This window comes from Ranitomeya variabilis, chromosome 3 (assembly GCF_051348905.1).
Source record: "Ranitomeya variabilis isolate aRanVar5 chromosome 3, aRanVar5.hap1, whole genome shotgun sequence".
Taxonomy (NCBI): Eukaryota; Metazoa; Chordata; class Amphibia; order Anura; family Dendrobatidae; genus Ranitomeya; species Ranitomeya variabilis.
Window position 1 is genome coordinate 81952131 of NC_135234.1, and position 22898 is coordinate 81975028.

Sequence of the window (22898 nt, forward strand, 5' to 3'; positions counted from 1 at the left end):
TTTTTTCTACCTCATCTGAGAGCAGCAAGATGTAGACAAACAGAAGCTGAATCCATTGATGTATCACTTAGATTACTGGGTGCAACAGTTCTGATACAATAAGACTTTTTAGATTTAGCAATGCAGCACAGCAGAGCTGAGAAAGCTAACCTCACCCACACCAGTCTCTCTCTATAGACAGTGAGCTGCTTCTCACAGAAGGGGGTGGAGTCGGACTTGCAAGCACAATGCAGCTAGTCACAGCAATGTTAATTACAAAGTGATGAAACCTTCAGTACAAGTAAACACCATGCAGCCGAACATGTGACACATCGTTGAGCTCAGTGTTTTAACCCCTACCTCATGCTGTCATCAGAGTACATAGCAAAAGCCTGCTGACAGAGTCCCTTTAATAGATAGTGTAATTTGAAAAGTGTCCTTTGTTCATCAAATAACACCTGTATACTATATAATTTCGAGTGAGAGAGAGAAGAGAGAGCTCAATCAAAAAGTGGAACTGTGCCAATCAACCATTATAGCTTCCATTTTCTAGGGGATTTACATGTGAAGGACAAACATTAAATTAATGCCTAAGTAAGCTGAATTTTAAAATTTTTGCTTAATCTGTTTTTATTGAACAATTTTTAATATATACATACATTCACATTGGATCATGGATCAACAAACGAAATGTATGATCAAATAAAAGTACATGTAAAATTTTCCTGTTAAAGGGGTTGTCCACTTCTTGATCAAAATGTTTGGCCCCCATAAAATAATAAAGCTTATACTCACCTCCTGTGCCAGCGTCGTTACTGTGTTGTCGACAGTCGCTCTAACCAGGGCTCTCGTGCGGTGTTGTGACACATGACGCCGGCGCTCAATCAGCGCATATGTCACTGTCCCCACCTTCAGACAAATCGAACATGAAAAGGAAGTCCGGGCTGCAGCTGATCCCTGGTGTCCTCTTCATGTTCAATTTGTCTGAAGGCGGGGAGAGTGACATTGGCGCTGATTGGGCACCGGGCATCACGTGTCACAACAGCACAGGAGCCCCCGGAGAACAAATGCCGACAACGTGGGTTCAGTACCGGCTCAGGGGGTTGTTCATAGCCTTTATTATTTTATGGGGGCCCTGTGAAGGATATGACAAGAAGTTGTTCAAGTAGTGGACAACTTCTTTAAGTCACAGGATTGATAACATGAAACTAAAAAGAACTTATACTCATACTTCACATAGTATCAAAATACCGAATAAAGTCATGTTTAATATCTTTGACCCATAGATATAGTTGTTCTCAAAAGTTTACAAACCTCGGCAAAACTTTTCCTCCACTCATGGTTAATGGTTGGTTGAAGCCATTTATTGTCAAACTACTGTGTTTTCTATTTTTAAATCATAATGACATCCCAAAAGATCCAAATGACCCTGATCAAAAGTTCACATACCCCATTTCTTAATACCGTGTATTGCCCCCTCTAACATCAATGACAGTTTGAAGTCTTTTATGGTAGTTGTGGATGAGGTTGTTTATTTTCTCAGATGGTAATGCTGCCCACTCTTCTTGGCAAAAAGCCTCCAATTCCTGTAAATTCCTGGGCTGTCTAGCATGAACTGCGTGCTTGAGATCTCCCCAGAGTGACTCAATAATATTGAGGTCAGCAGACTGAGATGGTCACTCCAGAACCTTCACTTTGTTCTGCTGTAGCCAATGACAGGTCGACTTGGCCTTGTGTTTTGGATCGTTGTCATGTTGAAATGTCCAAGTATGTTTCATGCGCAGCTTCCGGGCTGATGATTGCAAATTTGCCTCCAGTATTTGCTGATAACGTGCTGCAATCATCTTTCCTTCAACTCTGGCCAAGTTTCCTGTGCCTTTGTAGCTCACATATCCCCAAAACATCAGCGATCTACCTCCGTGCTTTACAGTAGGAATGGTGTTCCTTTCATCATAGGCCATGTTGACCTCTCTCCAAATGTAACGCTTATGGTTGTGGCCAAAAAGATCAATTTTGGTCTTATCACTCCAAATTACCTTGTTCCAGAAGTTTTGAGGCTTGTCTCTGTGCTGTTTTGTGTATTGTAGGTGAGATACTTTCTGGCATTTGCACAGTAAGGGCTTTCTTCTGGTGACTCGACCATGCAGCCCATTTTTCTTCAAGTGCCTCCTTATTGTGCATCTGGAAGAAGCCGCACAGCTAGTTTTTAGAGAGTCCAGTATTTCAGTTGATGTTATTTGTGGGTTTTTCTTTGCATCTTGAACAGTTTTCCTGGCAGTTATGGGTGAAATTTCTGTTGGTCTATCTGACCGTGGTTTTGTTTTTACAGAGCCCCTGATTTTCCATTTGGTAATCACAGTTTGAACGCTGCTGACTGGCATTATCAATTCCTTGGATATCTTTTTGTATCCCTTTCCTGTTTTATACAGTTCAACTACCTTTTCCCATAGATCCCTTGACAATGCTTTTCCTTTCCCCATGACTCACAATCCAAAAACATCAGTGGCTGGATGAAAGATGCAAGAGTCTATCTGGATCCCAGAAACTCACTCAGTTTTTATGCACACACACTGATTACAAGGAAACAGGTCACAGGTGAGGATGTTACCTTTAGTAGCCATTCAAACCCATTTGCGTCAATTTCTGTGCATGTTATCAGGCCAAAATCACCAGGGTATGTAAACTTTTGATCAGGATCATTTGGATGTTTTGGGTTGTAATTATGATTTAAAAAGAGAAAACACAGTAGTTTGACAATAAATGGCTTCACCCAACCACTAACCATGAGTGGAGAAAAAGTTTTAGTGTTATCATTCATATTTGCTAAAAAAAAGGCCAAGAAAGCAAAAATTCTGCTGGAGTATGTAAACGTTTGAGCACAACTGTATATAAGGCTACTTTCACACTAGCGTCGTGCACTGCACGTCGCTATGCGTCGTTTTGCAGAAAAAACGCATCCTGCAAAAGTGCTTGCAGGATGCGTTTTTTCTCCATTGACTTGCATTAGCGACGCAGTGCGACACATTGCCACACGTCGCAACCGTCGTGCGACGGTTGCGTCGTGTTGCGTTGGACCGTCGCCACCAAAAAACGTTGCTTGTAACGTTTTTTGTTGCGTCGTTCCCGTCTTTTCCGACCGCGCATGCGCGGCCGTAACTCCGCCCCCGCCTCCCCGCACCTCACAATGGGGCAGCGGATGCATTGAAAAACAGCATCCGCTGCCCCGTTGTGCGGCGCATTCACTGCTAGCGTCGGTACGTCGCAACAACCCAATTCGTCGTGCGTCGTCCGATGCTAGTGTAAAAGTAGCCTAAGGGTTAGACAAAAAGAAAAAAAAAGAGCTATAACACTGAATAAGAAATGAAAGCAGAGTAAGAGAAGAACGAAGAATAGAAAAAGTAGGGAAAGTAAAAGGGATGAGAACATTAGGGCCGGGGGAGAGTATTTAGAGGCCATCTTTTATGAGGCAATGAATATCCTATGGAATTTATGGGAATCTAAAAACAAGCTCCAAGTTCATTGAGCCATAGACCTCCGCCGTTAGATCTTCCATTTTATAAAGACAGGTCATCTCACCAAGCCACTCACCCAAGGATGAGGACTACCTTTGCCACACAGGTACAGAAGTATGCATTTGTCACATTCATGTAACATTCAAAATTCTGTTGGTTCACTGTTAGCTCTAAGAATACAGGACCCCATCTAATGTAAATGGGTATTCCTATTTTAACAAGTTATTAGCGATACACAGCATAGGTGTTTTTTAACTACCAGCTGAGATCCCCCTCTAATCTGGAAAATGGGAACTGGAATACCCCACTGGAATGGAGCAATGGTGCATGTGTGATCCATATAAGACATTTCAGATCCCCAATTCAAGATGAGTGGAGGATAGGGGATAATTTGGTGATTGTATTTGGAATACAATTCAAAAAAACAGCACAAAAAAAAGGAAACTGTATGTTCCCAAAACTAGGTTACATTGCTAATGCATTTGGGGTTGGAAAATGGGGCTACCTTTTTTAAAAATGAGTTTTGTGTGGTTTCATTGTCTGCACAAAGAAAACCCTGTTGTGATGCAATGTAAAGATGGTCATACACATTCAATAGACGTAGGCTGAATGCTGTAGACTAGGCCAACACCAATTGTTTCTAACACCTCATACACATTCACGCTTCGCTCAGCATACCGTGCACGTGATGAAAATGTAGAGTTGGCAATAATCTACTAGATTCGCCAACAAACAGCTTATCTTCCTTTGGAACAGAAGATCAGACATGATGAATCCTTTTATTCAGTAACATAATCTAGGTCGAGCAAAGTAATCGAAACATGAAATACACATCCCATTGTTGGACAGTTCTGTACAGCAGAATCAACCAACGTTAGACTAATGGATGCTTCCAACTTTAGAAAAGACAGTTTGTATTAAGTAAGGGAAATTATGGGCTCCTAAAGAATATTGATGTGAGTGTCGAAAGAAGGCTAGCCATTTGGTCCAACCCCATGGAAGAGCTTATGTAGCATAAATCACTGAAATAGTTAGATAAAAAGGTGTCAGAACATACAATGTATTGGAGCGGGGGGGGGGGGTGTATGGAACTGTGTGGTCAGATTAGTGTGCCCTTTCCTGGCAAAAGTATCTTCTAAATACATTGGCCTCTTTCGGCAGAGCCCTATCAACACCACAAAATATGTTCTGAACCGGTTTGAGGAACATGACACAGAGTTCAAACTGTTGACTTGTCCTTTAAAAGTCCCCAGGACTCAAGCCGATGGGGCATCTGTGGGATGTGTTGGAAAACAAGTTCAACCCAAGCATACACCATGCCATGCCACACAGGACTTTAAGGTTCTGCTGCTAATATTCTAGTTTTAGGTCAGGCTGTCCATGGCATTGACAGCCCAGAGGTATTTTAGTAGCATGATGGGAGCCTATATGTTTGATCATTTAACATCATATATTACACACACACTCTATACATATACAGTGCACAAAATAAGTTGTGGCACTTTATTGACACATCTCAATTATGATGTTTCGACTCCAGACTAAAACAGTACAGTCTTTTTCAAGTATATATGTATGTATGTATGGACATATGTTTGTTTGTTTTTTATTTTTTTTTAAATACCGTACAGTAAAAAATGGGAAGTATAGCTCATGAATATCGCAGGTTTATAGCACCTTTTTTTATAGATATAAAGATAAAAAATTGCATACTGACCTCCTCCATTCTGGTAACAGATATAGGGAAATCGCCATACATTGCCCAAGTCCACTGCATAACCAATAACCGATAGGAGAAAGTCTATTTTTTTGCTCCAAGTCTCTCTCTCGCCTAGCTCTGTCTGGAGATGTTGCACTTCTGCTCTGCAAGAGGGAATCACAGTGAGTGTAGGTGCTGAACCGTCATCTAGTCCATTCCTGGTTCCATTACACGGGGCATCAGGACTCTGAACTGCTAAGTATTTATTAGATACATGATCAGACTCAGCCCTCTCTCCTGGACTGGGGTGTACTTTATTAAGTTCTTCAGAAAGACGTAGAGATGGTTTGCAGTTCCGTAGAAGTTGGCCATCTTTTTTGCATTCTGACCGGGATCTGCATGTCAGGGGCTCTTTTTCAGAACCCAAGGATGGGCTCTCAGTACAAGCTGGTTTTCTTTCCATCCTCTTGGTTCTGTAGAAATTTAGATGAATCCCATTGGCACTTTGTAGAAATTATGAAGACTTTAGCGATTACAGTTGCCAATGAATATATAATCCTCGAGTGGTGGTCCTGAAACAATAGAAACCACAAGAGTAAAACATACAACTCAGTAAATATGGGACTAAACATATATCCTACATAAAACTGGCTGTCTTATCCACCAGAATACTTGGCTACATGGTAAGGGGACCCCTCTTAATATTTTGCCAGAGGTGAAGGAAAGCTGGCATTGTTCATTCGCCTAGCACCATCACCACCTGTGCTGTGAAAGAAAAAAAAAGATTTTTAAAAAAAGTGGACATATTGAAGGTGATGAAAGAACATTCATGTCTATGTGAGATGGATTCCTTGCATAAAACAAGACCAAAACGTCCATGCAGACATTCTAATAAAGAGGATTTCATATCCCCAAGTGGAAAAATAGATGGGAAATGCCTGAAGTGGTCATAAAATATTTAAAAATGTTTTTTTTTACCTCAAGATCTAAAAAAAAAAAAAAATGGATATAAAAAGGACCGAATGATATAAAATTACATAAAAAGCCCCAAAACTCACCTTTTAAATTGCCTACCACCCCAAAAGGTCCATTGGCCTTTGGCTGCAGCAGTGACGTCTACATGGATACATACAGCAAGTGATATAAGTATTGAACATTACACCAATTTTCTAAGTAAATATATTTCTAAAAGGTTCTCTTGACATGAAATTCCCACCAGATGTCGGTAACAACATATCCAATCCATACAGGCCAAGAAATCAAATCATAGATGTCCATAAATTATGTGTAATAATGAGAAATTACACAGGAAAAAAGTATTGAACACATGAAGAAAGAGAGGTGCAAAAACCCATGGAAAGTCGTGAAATTTATCAGTAATTAGAAAGCAATCCTGCCACTCAGTGAAAAATAATATCGGCTGGTTCAATTGATGGCCTATAAATAGGTGTCTCATTACCAAGGTGCCACACTAGAAACATGTCATGATGGATAAAATCCAGTGCACTGTCTCAAGACCTGCACATCCTTATTGCTGCAAACATACTGATGGTATCGACAGAATTTCTAAACTACTAAAGGTTCCAGAGAGCACTGTTGGGGTGATAATTCTGAAGTGGAAAGACCATAATGTCATTACCGTATTACCCGGCCATGACCTGGTGCTCCCCACAATTTTAGACAGAGGAGTGAAAAGAATCAGAGCAGTTGTCCAAGAACAAAAGACCACCTGTAGCGAGCTACAGAAAGACTTGGGATCAGCAGGTACAATTAGTAATGCACTCAGCCTCCACGGCCTGTATGCACGCTCACCACACAAGACTCCACTGCTGAACAAAAAGCAGGTTCATGCACATTCAAAATTTGTTCAACAACATTTAGACAAGCCTGTGAAATACTGGGAGAATATAGAAAATATACATATGACACCGCACTAGATGGAAATATACAGCATTTGACACATGAAGAATAATTATGTGTATATATAATAAAAAAAATGTTATAAAAAAGTGCACAATTGAGCATACAGTTGTTAACTGACCTGCGATGTACCTGCAACAATAAGTGCCAACTAGATGCAATAAATAGATGACCAAAAAACAACCAACCATGCGCTATGTTTAAAACTAGAGGAAGATTATGAACCAACCACTGTGCACTTTTTTATAACAGTGTTTTTTTGCTATCAGTTGCCTGTTGCCTTTGGTGTCCTCAATCACATTTATATTTTATATATTTACTGGGAGAATATAGTCTGGTCAGATGAGACCAAAATTGAACACTTTGGATGCCATAATACACACCACATTAAAACACCATACCAACAGTAAAGTTTGGAGGTGGGAACATTGCAAATTTTATGTAATTACCAGGATGCTGAAGATGAAATGAAGGTGGACATTTTAACAAGACAATGATCCCAAACCACAGCCAAGGAAACTCAACTGGTTTTAGAGAAGGAAACTAAAGCTATTAGAATGGCACCTGACCTGAATCCAATAGAACATTTATAGAATGAATTAACGCTCAGAGTTCATAGAAGGAGCCCACGGAACATTAAGGATTTGAAAAGTGTTTGTGTGGAAGAATGGGCCAAATTCTCACCTGAGCAATGCATGCGACTAGTTTCTCCATACAGAAGGAGTCTTGAAGCTGTCATCACCAACAAAGGCTTTTGCACAAAGTTTTTAATAAAGTTCAGTATGCGTGTTCAATACTTTTTTCCTGTGTCAATTTTCATTATCACACATAATTTATGGACATCTATGGTTTGATTTGCCTGTGTGGATTGGATAGGTTGTTACTGACATCTGGTAAGAATTTCATGTCAATAGCACCTTTAGAAATATATTTACTTAGAAAATTGGTGACTTGTTCAATACTTATTTCGTCTGCTGTAGATACCCATGTAGCAACTGCAGCCATCAAGCCAGTCAGCAGGGTATCACAATCTTGTGCAGTGCATCATCACGCAGGGAAACTACATGTTAACTATAGGTTCTTTTGTTATTTTCATTTATTTTCCACCTTAAAGCCATTTTTTTAGATTGCTTATGAGTTTTTGAGTGTGCAATGACTGACATTTTTGCACTTGCATTAAACCAAATAAACAAGAACAACTTTAATACATTTAAGGCTATATTCACACAAGACTTTCCTGGAGGTATTCAATAGCCACTAGCTTTTCAAACGGATATCGCTTCAGGAAACACTTTTTTGGGAGTTTTTGTAGAGTTTTGAAAGTTTATTTTTTCTTGCAGTGTTCTTTGTAACCTTTTGATGGGACAGAGTGTCGAATAAAAATGCTTCTTTCAGTATCTGCTTCAAAAGAAGTGATGTCCATTTTTTTCCCCACCAGGTAAAACATTTTTAAAAACCTTTTCAGAAAAAAAGCTAAAAAAACTCCTCATGTGAACATTAAGGCTATGTGCACACGTCTGTAATTGTCATGGAAAGGCGTTTTCCCGCTAAACACTAGCATTTTGCAAGCGTAATTAGCTTGCAGAATGCTAGCGTTTTCCAAGCGATTTGCAGCATCGCTTGGAAAACTGATTGACAGGTTGGTCACACTTGTCGAGCATAGTGTTTGATAAGTGTGACCAACTTTTTACTATTGATGCTGCCTATGCAGCATCAATAGTAAAAGATATGTTAAAAAAAATAAAAAAAATTGTGATATTCTCACCTTCCGACGGCCCCCGCAGCCTTCCCAATCCTCGCGATGCTCCAGCCAGCTCCCGTTCCCAGTGATGCCTTGCGACAATAACCCGAGATGACGTGGTATCACACGAGACCGCTACGTCATCCAGGTGATTCGCGCAATGCATCCCTGGGAACGGGAGCTGGCGGGAGCATCGCTAAGGCCTGGGCTGGATCCGGGGGCCACCGGAAGGTGAGTATATAACTATTTTTTATTTATTTTTTATTTTTTTACACAGGATATGGTGCCCAGTCCCTGGAGGAGAGTCTCCTCTCCTCCAGACACTGAGTACCATCCGCACATGATCCGCTTACTTCCCACATGGTGGGCATAGCCCCATGTGGAAAGTAAGCAGATCAATGTGCAGCGCCCCAGAGTCCTGATCGTTGCAGTAATGTTGCTCTTCCACCAGGGGGAGTGATGTTACGTCTGATGGTACTAAAGGAGTTCACCTTGCCAGGTATCACAGTCACACACTACACTTTACACTCCAGTCCACCAGGGGGAGCAAAGCTTCTATCTACTAGGGCACTCCTCACACACGGGTAAAACTGGTGGGTTGGATAGGAAGTTAGAGAGAGAAGCAGACTGGGCCTCGACCAGATAACATGGAGGGAGAAGCAGCCTGGGTTTGACCCAGAGAGGTCCTGTCAGGGGTGGGATCCTGACAGAGGCCTAGCAAGAGATAGAACGTTACGGAGCTGCGCCTGCACATCATTGCGGCAGCATCCTAAGAAAGGACATGAAGCAAAGTATATTGTGGAGAGTGAGAACTGAAGTCACAGCACAAGGAGATAATACCGGGAGGAGTCCTGCCCCGAGATCGGCAGCCTCCTTCCGAGGCACGTAGCCGGTGGCCGGAACACCGAGGGAGTACTGACTGTTGTGAATTCTGCTTTTGGGTTCCCTCCGGTGGTGGTAGGTGGTAATGCAGTTGTCCCTGAGTTGCAGTCCTGGTCAGGTGTTTCTGCTGATTGCAGTTCTGACTGGGGTATTTAGGTGTGCAGGATCCATTAGTCCTTGCCAGTTGTCAATTGTTGTTGGGAGGTGTTGGACCTCTGCCTGGTTCCTCCTGCCTTTCTGCCAAATCAGCAAAGATAAGTGTCTGGTTTTTTTTTCTGTGGCACACATGCTGTGTGCTTCATGATTCAGTGCTATTCTTTTGTGTTTTCTTGTCCAGCTTAGATTGTGTCAGTATTTTCTCAGTCTTGTTGGATTCTCTGGGGTTGCAGATATTCATTCCACGTCTTTAGTTAGATTGTGGAATTTTTTTGTATTATCTGCTGTGGATATTTCTTGAAGGGTTTTAATACTGACCGCCTAGTATTCTGTCCTATCCTTTCCTATTTAGCTAGAGTGGCCTCTTTTGCTAAATCTTGTTTTCTGCCTGCGTGTGTCTTTTCTTCTCCTACTCACAGTCAATATTTGTGGGGGCTGCCTATCCTTTGGGGTTCTGCTCTGAGGCAAGGTAGTATTCCTATTTCCATCTATAGGGGTATTTAGTCCTCCGGCTGTGTCGAGGTGTCTAGGGTTTGTTAGGCACACCCCACGGCTACTTCTAGTTGTGGTGTTAGTTCAGGATCTGCGGTCAGTATAGTTTCCACCTACTCCAGAGAAAGTTTCATGCGGCTCCAAGGTCACCGGATCATAACAGTACAACTGGCCAATAATGAGCTAAATGCATCTCAGAAGAAGGGAAGAAAGGTGTTGAGCCATTTTTTTCTGCAGTCTGTTTTGTCTTTTTTTTCCCTCTTTATCTATGGGTGGCTGAGGAGTCTTGTGCTAGCATGGATGTTCAGGAATTAGCTTTTCGTGTAGACCAGCTTGCTGCTAGGGTACAGGGTATTTCTGATTATATTGTTCAGACTCCTGTTTTAGAACCGAAGATTCCTACTCCTGATTTGTTTTTTGGTGACAGGTCCAAATTTTTGAGTTTTAAAAACAATTGTAAACTGTTTTTTGCTTTGAGACCTCGATCCACCGGTGATTCCATTCAGCAGGTTAAAATCGTCATCTCCCTGCTGCGTGGTGATCCACAGGATTGGGCATTTTCCCTGGAATCTGGGAATCCTGCTTTGCTTAATGTAGACTCCTTTTTTCAGGCTTTAGGATTATTATATGATGAACCAAATTCTGTGGATCAAGCGGAGAAGACCTTGTTGGCCCTGTCTCAGGGTCAAGAGGCGGCAGAATTGTATTGTCAGAAATTCAGAAAATGGTCTGTGTTGACTAAATGGAATGATGATGCTTTGGCGGCAATTTTCAGAAAGGGTCTTTCTGAATCCGTTAAAGATGTTATGGTGGGGTTTCCCACGCCTTCCGGTCTGAGTGATTCTATGTCTCTGGCCATTCAGATTGATCGGCGTTTGCGGGAGCGTAGAACTGTGCGCACTGTGGCGTCGTCCTCAGAGCCAATTCCTGAGCCAATGCAGTGTGATAGGATTCTGTCTAGGACAGAACGACAAGGACTCAGACGTCAGAATAGGTTGTGTTATTATTGTGGCGACGCTTCTCATGTAATTTCAGTCTGCCCTAAGCGGACAAACAGGATCGCTAGTTCATTTACCATCAGTACTGTACAACCTAAATTTCTGTTATCGGTGTCCTTGATCTGCTCATTGTCATCATTTTGTGTCATGGCGTTTGTGGATTCAGGCGCCGCCTTGAACTTAATGGATTTTGAGTTTGCCAGGCGTTGTGGTTTTCCCTTGCAGCCTTTGCAGAACCCTATTCCTTTAAGGGGGATTGATGCTACACCTTTGGCTAAAAATAAGCCTCAGTTTTGGACACAGGTGACCATGCACATGGCGCCAGCCCATCAGGAAGATTGTCGATTTCTGGTGTTGCATAATTTGCATGATGTTATCGTGCTGGGTTTTCCGTGGTTGCAGGTACATAATCCTGTGTTGGATTGGAAGTCTATGTCTGTGACTAGATGGGGTTGTCAGGGGGTTCATAATGATGTTCCTTTGATGTCAACCTCCTCTTCTTCCTCTTCTGAAATTCCAGAGTTTTTGTCTGATTTTCAGGATGTATTCGATGAGCCCAAGTCCAGTTCCCTTCCACCGCACAGGGACTGTGATTGTGCGATTGACTTGATTCCAGGCAGTAAGTTTCCTAAGGGCCGACTTTTCAACCTGTCTGTGCCTGAACATACCGCCATGCGGAGTTATGTTAAGGAGTCTTTGGAGAAAGGGCATATTCGGCCATCTTCTTCACCGTTGGGAGTGGGATTTTTTTTGTTGCTAAGAAGGATGGCTCCTTGAGACCTTGTATTGATTACCGCCTCTTGAATAAGATCATGGTCAAGTTTCAATACCCTTTACCTTTGCTTTCTGATTTGTTTGCTAGGATTAAGGGGGCTAGTTGGTTTACTAAGATTGACCTTCGGGGGGCATATAATCTTGTTCGTATTAAACAGGGTGATGAATGGAAAACTGCGTTTAATATGCCCGAAGGCCATTTTGAATACCTTGTGATGCCATTCGGGCTCACTAATGCTCCATCGGTTTTTCAATCCTTCATGCATGATATCTTCTGGACTTATATTGATAAATTCTTGATTGTATATTTGGACGATATTTTGATTTTTTCTGATGATTGGGAGTCTCATGTGGAACAGGTTAGGATGGTATTTCAGATCCTTCGTGACAATGCTTTGTTTGTGAAGGGGTCTAAGTGCCTCTTTGGGGTGCAGAAGGTTTCTTTTTTGGGCTTCATTTTTTCTCCCTCATCTATGGAGATGGATCCGGTTAAGGTTGAGGCCATTTATGATTGGATTCAACCCACATCCGTGAAGAGCCTTCAGAAATTTTTGGGTTTTGCAAATTTTTATCGCCGTTTCATTGCTACTTTCTCCAGTGTGGTTAAACCCTTGACCGATTTGACGAAGGCGCTGATGTGTCGAATTGGTCCTCTGCCGCTCTCTCTGCCTTCCAGGAGCTTAAACGCCGATTTACTTCTGCTCCGGTGTTGCACCAACCGGATGTTTCCCTTCCGTTTCAGGTTGAGATTGACGCCTCTGAGATTGGGGCAGGGGCCGTTTTGTCTCAGTGGGATTCTGTGGGTTCCTTGGTGAAACCGTGTGCTTTCTTCTCCCGCAAGTTTTCGCCTGCTGAATGCAATTATGATGTCGGCAATCGGGAGTTGTTGGCTATGAAGTGGGCGTTTGAGGAGTGGCGACATTGGCTTGAGGGAGCTAAGCATCGTATTGTGGTCCTGACTGATCATAAGAATCTGATTTACCTCGAGTCTGCCAAACGGCTGAGTGCTAGACAGGCTCGATGGTCCTCGTTTTTTTCCCATTTTGATTTTGTGGTTTCGTATCTTCTGGGTTCTAAGAATATTAAGGCTGATGCCCTTTCTAGGAGTTTTTTGCCTGATTCTCCTGAGGTCCTTGAACCGGTCGGCATTCTGAAAGAAGGGGTGGTCCTTTCTGCCATTTCCCCTGATTTACGGCGGGTTCTTCAGGAATTTCAGGCTGACAGACCTGACCGCTTTCCTGTGGGGAAATTGTTTGTTCCTGACAGATGGACTAGTAGTGTGATTTCTGAGGTTCACTGTTCCATGTTGGCTGGTCATCCTGGTATTTTTGGTACCAGAGATTTGGTTGGTAGGTCGTTTTGGTGGCCTTCCTTGTCGCGTGATGTGCGCTCTTTTGTGCAGTCCTGTGGGACTTGTGCGCAGGCCAAGCCTTGTTGTTCCCGTGCTAGTGGGTTACTTTTGCCATTGCCGGTCCCTGAGAGGCCCTGGACGCATATTTCTATGGATTTTATTTCTAATCTTCCGGTTTCCCAGAGGATGTCGGTTATCTGGGTTGTTTTTGACCGGTTTTCTAAGATGGTTCATTTGGTGCCTTTGCCTAAATTGCCTTCCTCTTCAGATTTGGTTCCGTTGTTTTTTCAGCATGTGGTTCGTTTGCATGGTATTCCGGAGAATATTGTGTCCGACAGAGGTTCCCAGTTTGTTTCTAGGTTTTGGCGGGCTTTTGTGCTAGGCTGGGCATTGATTTGTCTTTTTCTTTTGCATTTCATCCTCAGACAAATGGCCAGACCGAGCGAACTAATCAGACCTTGGAGACCTATTTGAGATGCTTTGTGTCTGCTGATCAGGATGATTGGGTGGCCTGTTTGCCATTGGCCGAGTTTGCCCTTAATAATCGGGCTAGTTCAGCTACTTTGGTTTCGCCTTTCTTTTGTAATTTTGGTTTTTATCCTCGTTTTTCTTCTGGGCAGGTTGAGCCTTCTGACTGTCCTGGTGTGGATTCTGTGGTTGACAGGTTGCAGCAGATTTGGGCTCATGTGGTGGACAATTTGGTGTTGTCTCAGGAGGAGGCTCAACGTTTTGCTTACCGTCGTTGGTGTGTTGGTTCCCGGCTTCGGGTTGGGGATCTGGTTTGGTTGTCTTCCCGTCATGTTCCTATGAAGGTTTCTTCCCCTAAGTTTAAGCCTCGGTTTATTGGTCCTTATAGGATTTCTGGGATTATTAATCCGGTGTCTTTTCGATTGGCGATTCCGGCCTCTTTTGCTATCCATAATGTCTTCCATAGATCTTTATTGCGGAAATATGTGGTGCCCGTTGTTCCCTCTGTTGATCCTCCGGCCCCTGTGTTGGTTGATGGGGAGTTGGAGTATGTGGTTGAGAAGATTTTGGATTCTCGTTTTTCGAGGCGGAGGCTTCAGTACCTTGTCAAATGGAAGGGTTATGGCCAGGAGGATAATTCTTGGGTTTTTGCTTCTGATGTCCATGCTGCTGATTTGGTCCGTGCCTTTCATCTGGCTTGTCCTGATCGGCCTGGGGGCGCTGGTGAGGGTTCGGTGACCCCTCCTCAAGGGGGGGGGGGTACTGTTGTGAATTCTGCTTTTGGGTTCCCTCCGGTGGTGGTAGGTGGTAATGCAGTTGTCCCTGAGTTGCAGTCCTGGTCAGGTGTTTCTGCTGATTGCAGTTCTGACTGGGGTATTTAGGTGTGCAGGATCCATTAGTCCTTGCCAGTTGTCAATTGTTGTTGGGAGGTGTTGGACCTCTGCCTGGTTCCTCCTGCCTTTCTGCCAAATCAGCAAAGATAAGTGTCTGTTTTTTTTTCTGTGGCACACATGCTGTGTGCTTCATGATTCAGTGCTATTCTTTTGTGTCTTCTTGTCCAGCTTAGATTGTGTCAGTATTTTCTCAGTCTTGTTGGATTCTCTGGGGTTGCAGATATTCATTCCACGTCTTTAGTTAGATTGTGGAATTTTTTGTATTATCTGCTGTGGGTATTTTATGAAGGGTTTTAATACTGACCGCCTAGTATTCTGTCCTATCCTTTCCTATTTAGCTAGAGTGGCCTCTTTTGCTAAATCTTGTTTTCTGCCTGCATGTGTCTTTTCTTCTCCTACTCACAGTCAATATTTGTGGGGGGTGCCTATCCTTTGGGGTTCTGCTCTGAGGCAAGGTAGTATTCCTATTTCCATCTTTAGGGGTATTCAGTCCTCCGGCTGTGTCGAGGTGTCTAGGGTTTGTTAGGCACACCCCACGGCTACTTCTAGTTGCGGTGTTAGTTCAGGATCTGCGGTCAGTATAGTTTCCACCTACTCCAGAGAAAGTTTCATGCGGCTCCAAGGTCACCGGATCATAACAACTGACTCTACGCATTACTCCAGACAACGGCAGGACAGTCAGTTCCAAGTTGGCTGCCCAACCTAAATACCTAAGAAGACACGGAGGCAATTGTGGGAGAGGGGCGTCTCTAGGGTCCCTATAAATTAACTCCAGGCCTACCCCGTCATACGGGTTGTCCTATCCATATCATCTGGGGCACAGAGAGAGAGAGAACATCAGAAATATCTACAAAGGTTGTGAGGACTTTCCCGTGGTGCTCAGCAGGGAAGTACTACAACACACAGGCGCTAGTAGGAAGGCTACTGATTTCCTCCTGGCTAAGGGAACTCTGGATGTGCCTTCAGACTGGCCGGATTCAGCCAGCCCCGTGAGCGGTACTCTGGACTGCGGATGCTGAAGTCTTCAGTAAAAGGTAAAGAGACTGCAACCTTTGTGTCCTCGTTATTCATCGCGCCTCACAACGATCACTATCATCATCCACACACTTTGGGAAGCCCTGGGGACATACTTCACCTGTGAGAAGGTATACCATCTGGCTGCCATTCCATCACCCCAGCGGACCCCCAGCAGCGTCGGTCACCCTGACCGAATACCACAGGTGGCGTCACGAACACCAAACTTACACCTTTAATTGGGTGCCCCTCAGCAGGGCCACAGACCGGGTCGGGCCACCGTGACATCCCCAGAACCGAGACCGAGGGACCCGGTGCCGAGTACCCCATTGCCCTGCGCCTGGGGGCGATCCAACTTCATTCCTATGTGCGCGGAATCGCCGCGATTCCACACAAAGAATGAACATGCTGCGATTTTTCCCGGAATGCGTTTCTGATGTGGAAAAACATGCAGCATGTGTACAAAAAATGCGGACTGCATTAAATATGATGGGATGCTTATGTAAGCTTTTTTTAGCGTTTTTCCACTAAAAACGTCCGAAAAACGTGAAAAACGCTAAAAATCCTAAACGTGTGCACATAGCCTTAAGTAGACTTTCCATGAAAAACTGCTACAATTAATTTCTAAGTACGGTATGTTAAAGTAGTTTTTGAGGAGGTTTTTGGAGTGGATCAACTCAAAAAATTTCTGTAAAAATAGCTGCATATAACAAGTGGTTTATCCAAAAATCAACATAAAATCCCACTACTGACTGTTGGAGTCGTAGAAATATTTAACCCTTTCTCTACAAGCGTTTGCCCATTATAAAATGGCAATGGCCATCAGTTGAGTTTATGTGCAGAACCTGTAATAGCCAATCCAGAATATCTTCTGAAACCAACCTTAGGTGTGCTTGGGATAATTGTCATATCGGAAGGTCCTGTAATGCTTCAGTTTCCTCACAGAGGGCATGATGTTTTCTCCTAGAATTTTCTGATTCTTGACTGAATCCATTTTAGGCTGCAATCAGACGCCCATATGTTCTCTCATGCGAGAGAATCAGGCCGATTATGCTAATGACACTGGTCTCGAACGCTGTTAGAGATTGAGCCGAATGTTATCTTAGTGCGATCAGATTCTCTTGCATGCGAGAATCGAAGCACAGGTGTGGAAAAGATGGAGAACTTAATTTATCCATCTTCTCCACTGTCTGACTCTGCAGATGTCGAACTGCACTCAATGACATCCGAGTGCAGTCTGATGTTTCACATGCACCCATAGACTTGTATTGTTGTGCATGGTTCGATTATCGGATGCACTCGAAGCATACTGCAATTTTTTCTCGTGCCAAATCAGAATGAGAAAAAAAAAAAAGCAGATCTGCACTGCCCCATAATATAACACTGGGACAAGTGCTATCCGATACAACATTGGATATAACTTGGTCGTGTTATACGCTCGTGTGAGCGAACACTCGCTCTACACACGCTGCAGGTTTCTAGTCCCAGTAAAAGTAATACAGCCCTAGATTATCACCCCGCTGCTTCACTGTAAGCATCACCAGGGCTGCCACTAGAAATTTCAGGTCCCCATACTGGCAACATTTTTGGGGCCCCCTTGAAAATCTGCCTAGGCTCCACCCTAGCTCCGGCTCCACCCCCAAACCTTCCACAGTCCCACCACCCTCTCTTGGAAAAACTCCACTTCTGTACCATGTTCTCACCAATGACACATTAACAGTTTCCATCACCAGATCACATACATAGCCAGGAACTTTTGTTTTGGCCAAAATATTTTTTATTCGCCACGATGACAAGGTAGACTCTTTTGGCCAGGATCTACTCTACTGTAACTTATTAAACATTTGTTAAAATATTTAATAACATTTTAGGTATATATTTATTTTTACATTTTTAAAATGACCAATATCACAATCAAGGGACAAATACCACCGCACCATGACAGAATCACATATTACCACCACATGGTGACCAATAATACCACATACAAGGAACAAATTCCACCACACCATGACTAGACCACATATTACACCACACAGTGACTGAATAATATCACATACAAGGAACAAAAACCGCCACACCATGACCAGACCATATATTACAATCACATAGTAACTGAATAATACCACATACAAGGAACAAATACCGCCACACCATGACCAGATCACATATTACCACCACATAGTGACCGAATACTACAATACTGATCATTAATAAAAAACACACAATACTAATGCCATTATACACAGGAGATCTGTACTTAGTATACAGTGATAACACACTGGTGATCACAGGTAACACAGTGATCACCAGTGACATATACAGGAGCTCTGCATATAGTGTATAGTGTACAGGTAATACAGTGTTCACCGGTGACATTATACAAAGGAGCTCTGTATACAGCATATAGTGTATAGAGTCAGTGTACAGGTAATACAGGGATCACAGTGACTGTCAGTATTCCGGGTTTTCCAAGTCACCTTGTGAATGATCTTGCCCTTTGTTAAGATGGAGTTTGCTGTTTTTGTCTGCCCTACTTTCTGTTTGTTTGTTTAAAACCCGGCTCAGGTGTCAGCCTCCTTGCTGGAGTATTCTGCTTCTGTTTCCCCTTCAGCTCAGCTGCTTGTTCTACTGTGCTTCTACCCATGCCTCTGGACATTCTCTGCCGTTGTAAGCTACACTCTCAGTTATCATTAGTCTGTTGACTTTGAAACTTAACCCTTGGTTCACTCCTTCTGGTAAGAACTCTGTTTTTGAACTGTGTTTTGGAACTATGTTGCTGGACTGTGGTTTTGCTACTTAATCCTTCATTTACTCCCCCCAGTGGGAGCTACTGGATTCTACACTAGTATAATACTTTAATGTGAACTTGTTCTGGACTTACCCGTGTTTATGCCACAACTGAGATCAACTTGAGAACTTGTTTCTGGACTTACCCGTGTTCATGCCACACCTGGGATTAACCTGAGGACTTGTTCTGGACTTACCTGTGTTTACTACATACTTGGATTTGACTCTTTCTGCACCACGTCACATGTCACACTCACCTTGCCGAGGACTCTGCCCTAAGAACTCTGCCGATTTGCTGTATAAGGTTAAGAGACTTATTTCATTGCGGGTTATCAGGATATTGTTTTAGGCATTATTGTTGTGGTACAAATACACTATTTGCACTAAAGAAACCCGTCCCTGCCTGTTCATTGCCCCACGCTACCAGAATCCTCGAGTTCCTACAATAGTATTACAGGATACTCCAGCCCAAAAAAGGATTCTACTGGGGCAATGACAGAGACACGGGTAGACAAGATGTTTGCTATGATTAACTCCTTGCAGCAGGTGATGGCGGCTGTACAAAATAAGATTAGAGACATGGACTCCCGGACTAACCACAATGCGCAGGTGTTTGGTCAGGCTCTCCAAGATTTACGTACCTTGGTAGAAGCTCAGATTACACCACCTGTTCAGCATACACCACCTGTTCAGCATACACCATCCACCAGTATGCCTAAATTGCCTCCTTTCCGGTTTAATGGTGACCGAAGTCAATTCCGCGGGTTTGATAATCAATGAATATTATTCTTTGATGTACATGCCTCCTACTACCAGTCTGATAGATCTAAGGTATTATGTATTATTATGTTGTTGACATCACGGGCACTGGCTTGGGCAAATCCTATGGTTGAAAGTCGCGATGTCCATCTAAATAATTTGGATTATTTTCTGGCAGCTATGGCGCAAATGTTTGATGACCCCAACTGCCGTGCCTCCGTTGAAACTGCCTTGCTTTCCTTATGCCAGGGGAAATGTTGTCATAGAATATATTACTGAATTTAAGAGGTTAGTAGTGGATACCAACTGGTATAACAATGCCTTATTGCCAATTTTTAAGAAAGGGTTGTCCAGTACAATCAAGGATGAGCTAGCTCGCTCAGAGTCTCCACAGGAGTTTGAATTATTTTTACAACACTGTGTGCATATTGATATCCGCCTAACTGAACGCAGACAAGAGAAATGGGCAGCTTTAAATCGCATCACTAATTTTGCTCTTCCGTCTAGGGAAACTACCAGCAAGAACCCGCGGGAGGCTGAGGAGGTGCCTATGCAAGTGGACTCACTACAAAAACCTGAGGGAAATGAACGCCATGAATATCATATTTGTGTGTGCTTATGTTTTTACTGCGGTCAATCAGATCATTTCCTCATTAATTGTCCTAAATGTCCCAGGCGACCTAATAAAGTGTTGGTGGCAGTAGGGGATTATGACAATACGGACACTGAGTCAGAGGTTTCGGAGACCAGTTTACATCTAGATGCTGTGGTTCCCTTAACAGTGATGTCGACTTCCCCTAAAGATCAAGGGGAGAAATATTCACATTGCTCTCTTCCTATTCAGATTCAGTGGGAGGGACAGTGGCTATCAAGTTCTGCTATGATAGACTCTGGAGCAGGCGGGAATTTCATGGTTTCTTCTTTTGCAAGGGAACATGGTATTAAGACACAACCAAGAGCCTCACCAGTCACCATGGAAACGGTGGATGGTTCTCTGTTAGTTTCTGGACCAGTAGACCGGGAGACGGTGCTTATGAAGTGTAAGATGGAACCAGACCATCAGGAAACCCTTTCATTTATGTTAATATCTTCTCCTCATTTTCCTGTAATTTTAGGTATTCCCTGGTTACGGTCACAAAATCCAAACATCAATTGGGAAACCAAGGAGATATCCTTCCTCCCGAAGTGTAGTCCTATCATCAGTCCAACGGTAACGACTCCAGTTACCCAGAATTTGGAGGAAACAATACAGGTATCTACTCTCCCTCTGGTTTACCAGGAATTCTTGGACATTTGTGACAAGAGGAAGGCAGACCAACTCCCTCCACATAGACCATATGACTGCCCCATAGAACTGCTTCCTGGGGCAATGATTCCTTTCGGCCATGTTTACCCGTTGGCAGCTCCAGAATTAAAGATATTACAAGAATATATAGATGATAATTTAGCCAAGGTATTTATCCGACCATCTTCTTCACCAGCAGGAGTCCCCATATTCTTTGTAAAGAAGAAAGATGGGACTCTAAGACCTTGCATTGACTACCAGGAGTTAAATAAGGTAACAATTTGTAACAGGTACCTGATGCTGCTAATTCCTGAATTGTTGGAGAGAGTGCGTCAAGCTAAAATATTTACCAAATTAGATCTTCGCAGGGCATATAATTTACTCCATATACGTCCCAGAGACGAATGGAAGACAGTTTTCAGATGCCGGTATGGACATTTTGAATATTTAATGATGCCATTCGGACTCTGTAACGCTCCTGCTGCTTTCCAACACTTAGCCAATGATATTTTCAGGGATTTACTGGATCATTATGTAGTAATTTAACTGGATGACATCTTGATTTTCTCTGATTCCCTACAGGAACATCAGGAACATGTCAAGACCGTGCTCAGACGTTTGAGAGATTTTTAGGCCAAGTTATTTCTCCCCAGGGATTGAATATGGAGTCCAGCAATATCCAGGCGATCATAGATTGGTCGGTACCAGGAAACATTAAAGAGGTACAACGATTCATTGGTTTTGCTAACTTTTATAGACGCTTTATCCGGAATTTTTCAGAAATTGTCCGTCCCATCACTCTCCTCACTAAGAAGGGGAAGAAGTTTGTATGGTCTTCGCAAGCCCAGGAAGCCTTTGATCGCCTCAAGGTTTGTTTTACCACAGCTCCGATATTGACGCACCCGGATCCTGCACTGCCTTTTGTCGTGGAGGTGGATGCTTCTGACTGTGCACTGGGATGGGAGCAATCCTCTCACAACGAACCGGAGACAAAGGTTTGCTGCACCCGTGTGCCTTCTTTTCTCGCAGGTTATCATCTGCTGAACTAAACTATGATATAACAGATAAGGAACTTTTGGCAATCATTTCTGCCTTTAAGGAATGGATACACCATTTTCAGGGAGCAACTCAACAGGTAGTAGTGCTCAGTCACAGATCACTGAAATTAGGAATTCCTTAAGTCCGCCAGATGTCTCTCTCCTCGACAAGCTAGGTGGAGTTTGTTCTTGAACCAGTTTGATTTTATTATCTCGTACCGCCCAGGTTCACGTAATGGGAAAGCCGATGCATTATCCCAAATCCACAAGATGGACTCCGTGCCTGGGACCCCGTCTAAGACCATCTTGTCTGATGCCAATTTCATAGGAGTGCTCCAGGACCATGTCTTTCAGAATGGTGTATGGCTTAGAGATCGATGTATTTATGTCCCGAGGCTGTGAGACTTCGAATTCTCAAATTGGTCCATGACTCCGTATTGGCTGGTCATCGGGGGGTACAGAAAACGCAGGAATTTTTAAGTCATTTTTTCTGGTGGCCTACCTGCTTGAAGGATGTGAATGACTATGTCCGCTCTTGTGAGGTTTGTGCCCGGTACAAAGTTCCTCGTGTTTCACCTACTGGCCTTCTTAAGCCACTACCCATACCATCTCGCCCATGGGGGTCTATCTCGATGGAATTTATTGTGGAGTTACCCACCTCTGTTGATAAAAATACTATTTTGGTGGTAGTGGACCGTTTAACGAAGGCTGCTCATTTTATTCTTTGCACCGGTCTTCCCTCAGCTACAGAGACAGTGGATCTGGTTATCAAGAATGTTTTCCGGCTGCATGGGGTACCAGATGAGATCATCTCTGACCGGGGAATACAATTTACCTCTAGGTTTTGGAAAGGATTTTGTTCTGCGCTCCACAATAATGTTTGCTTGTCTTCTGCATACCACCCTCAGACCAATGGGCAGACCGAAAGGACCAATCAAACCTTGGAGTAATATCTACGCTGTTACATCAGTCATTTGCAGGATGATTGGCTGAAGCTAATTTTGTTTAGCGGAATTTTCGTATAACAACTCACAGAGCAGTTTCACGAAGGTAACGCCTTTTTTCGCCAATCTGGGATATCATCCAAATATTTTGCCTAGGTCTCTGGTTGCTACTTTGGTCTCGGCAGTTCAAGACAGAGTGGCGGT

The 22898-nt window shown here is 43.2% G+C and overlaps 1 protein-coding gene across 1 annotated transcript in view; it reads right to left on the minus strand.

Annotated features, from left to right (window-relative positions):
• SLC6A4 (solute carrier family 6 member 4) overlaps positions 1 to 22898 on the minus strand; it is a 182747-nt gene that overhangs the window by 79453 nt on the left and 80396 nt on the right. The window contains exon 2 of the mRNA XM_077294287.1: positions 5209 to 5762. Within this exon, the coding sequence (XP_077150402.1) occupies positions 5209 to 5653 (445 nt within the window). The 5' untranslated portion in view covers positions 5654 to 5762. The remainder of the gene's footprint in view (positions 1 to 5208; positions 5763 to 22898) is intronic.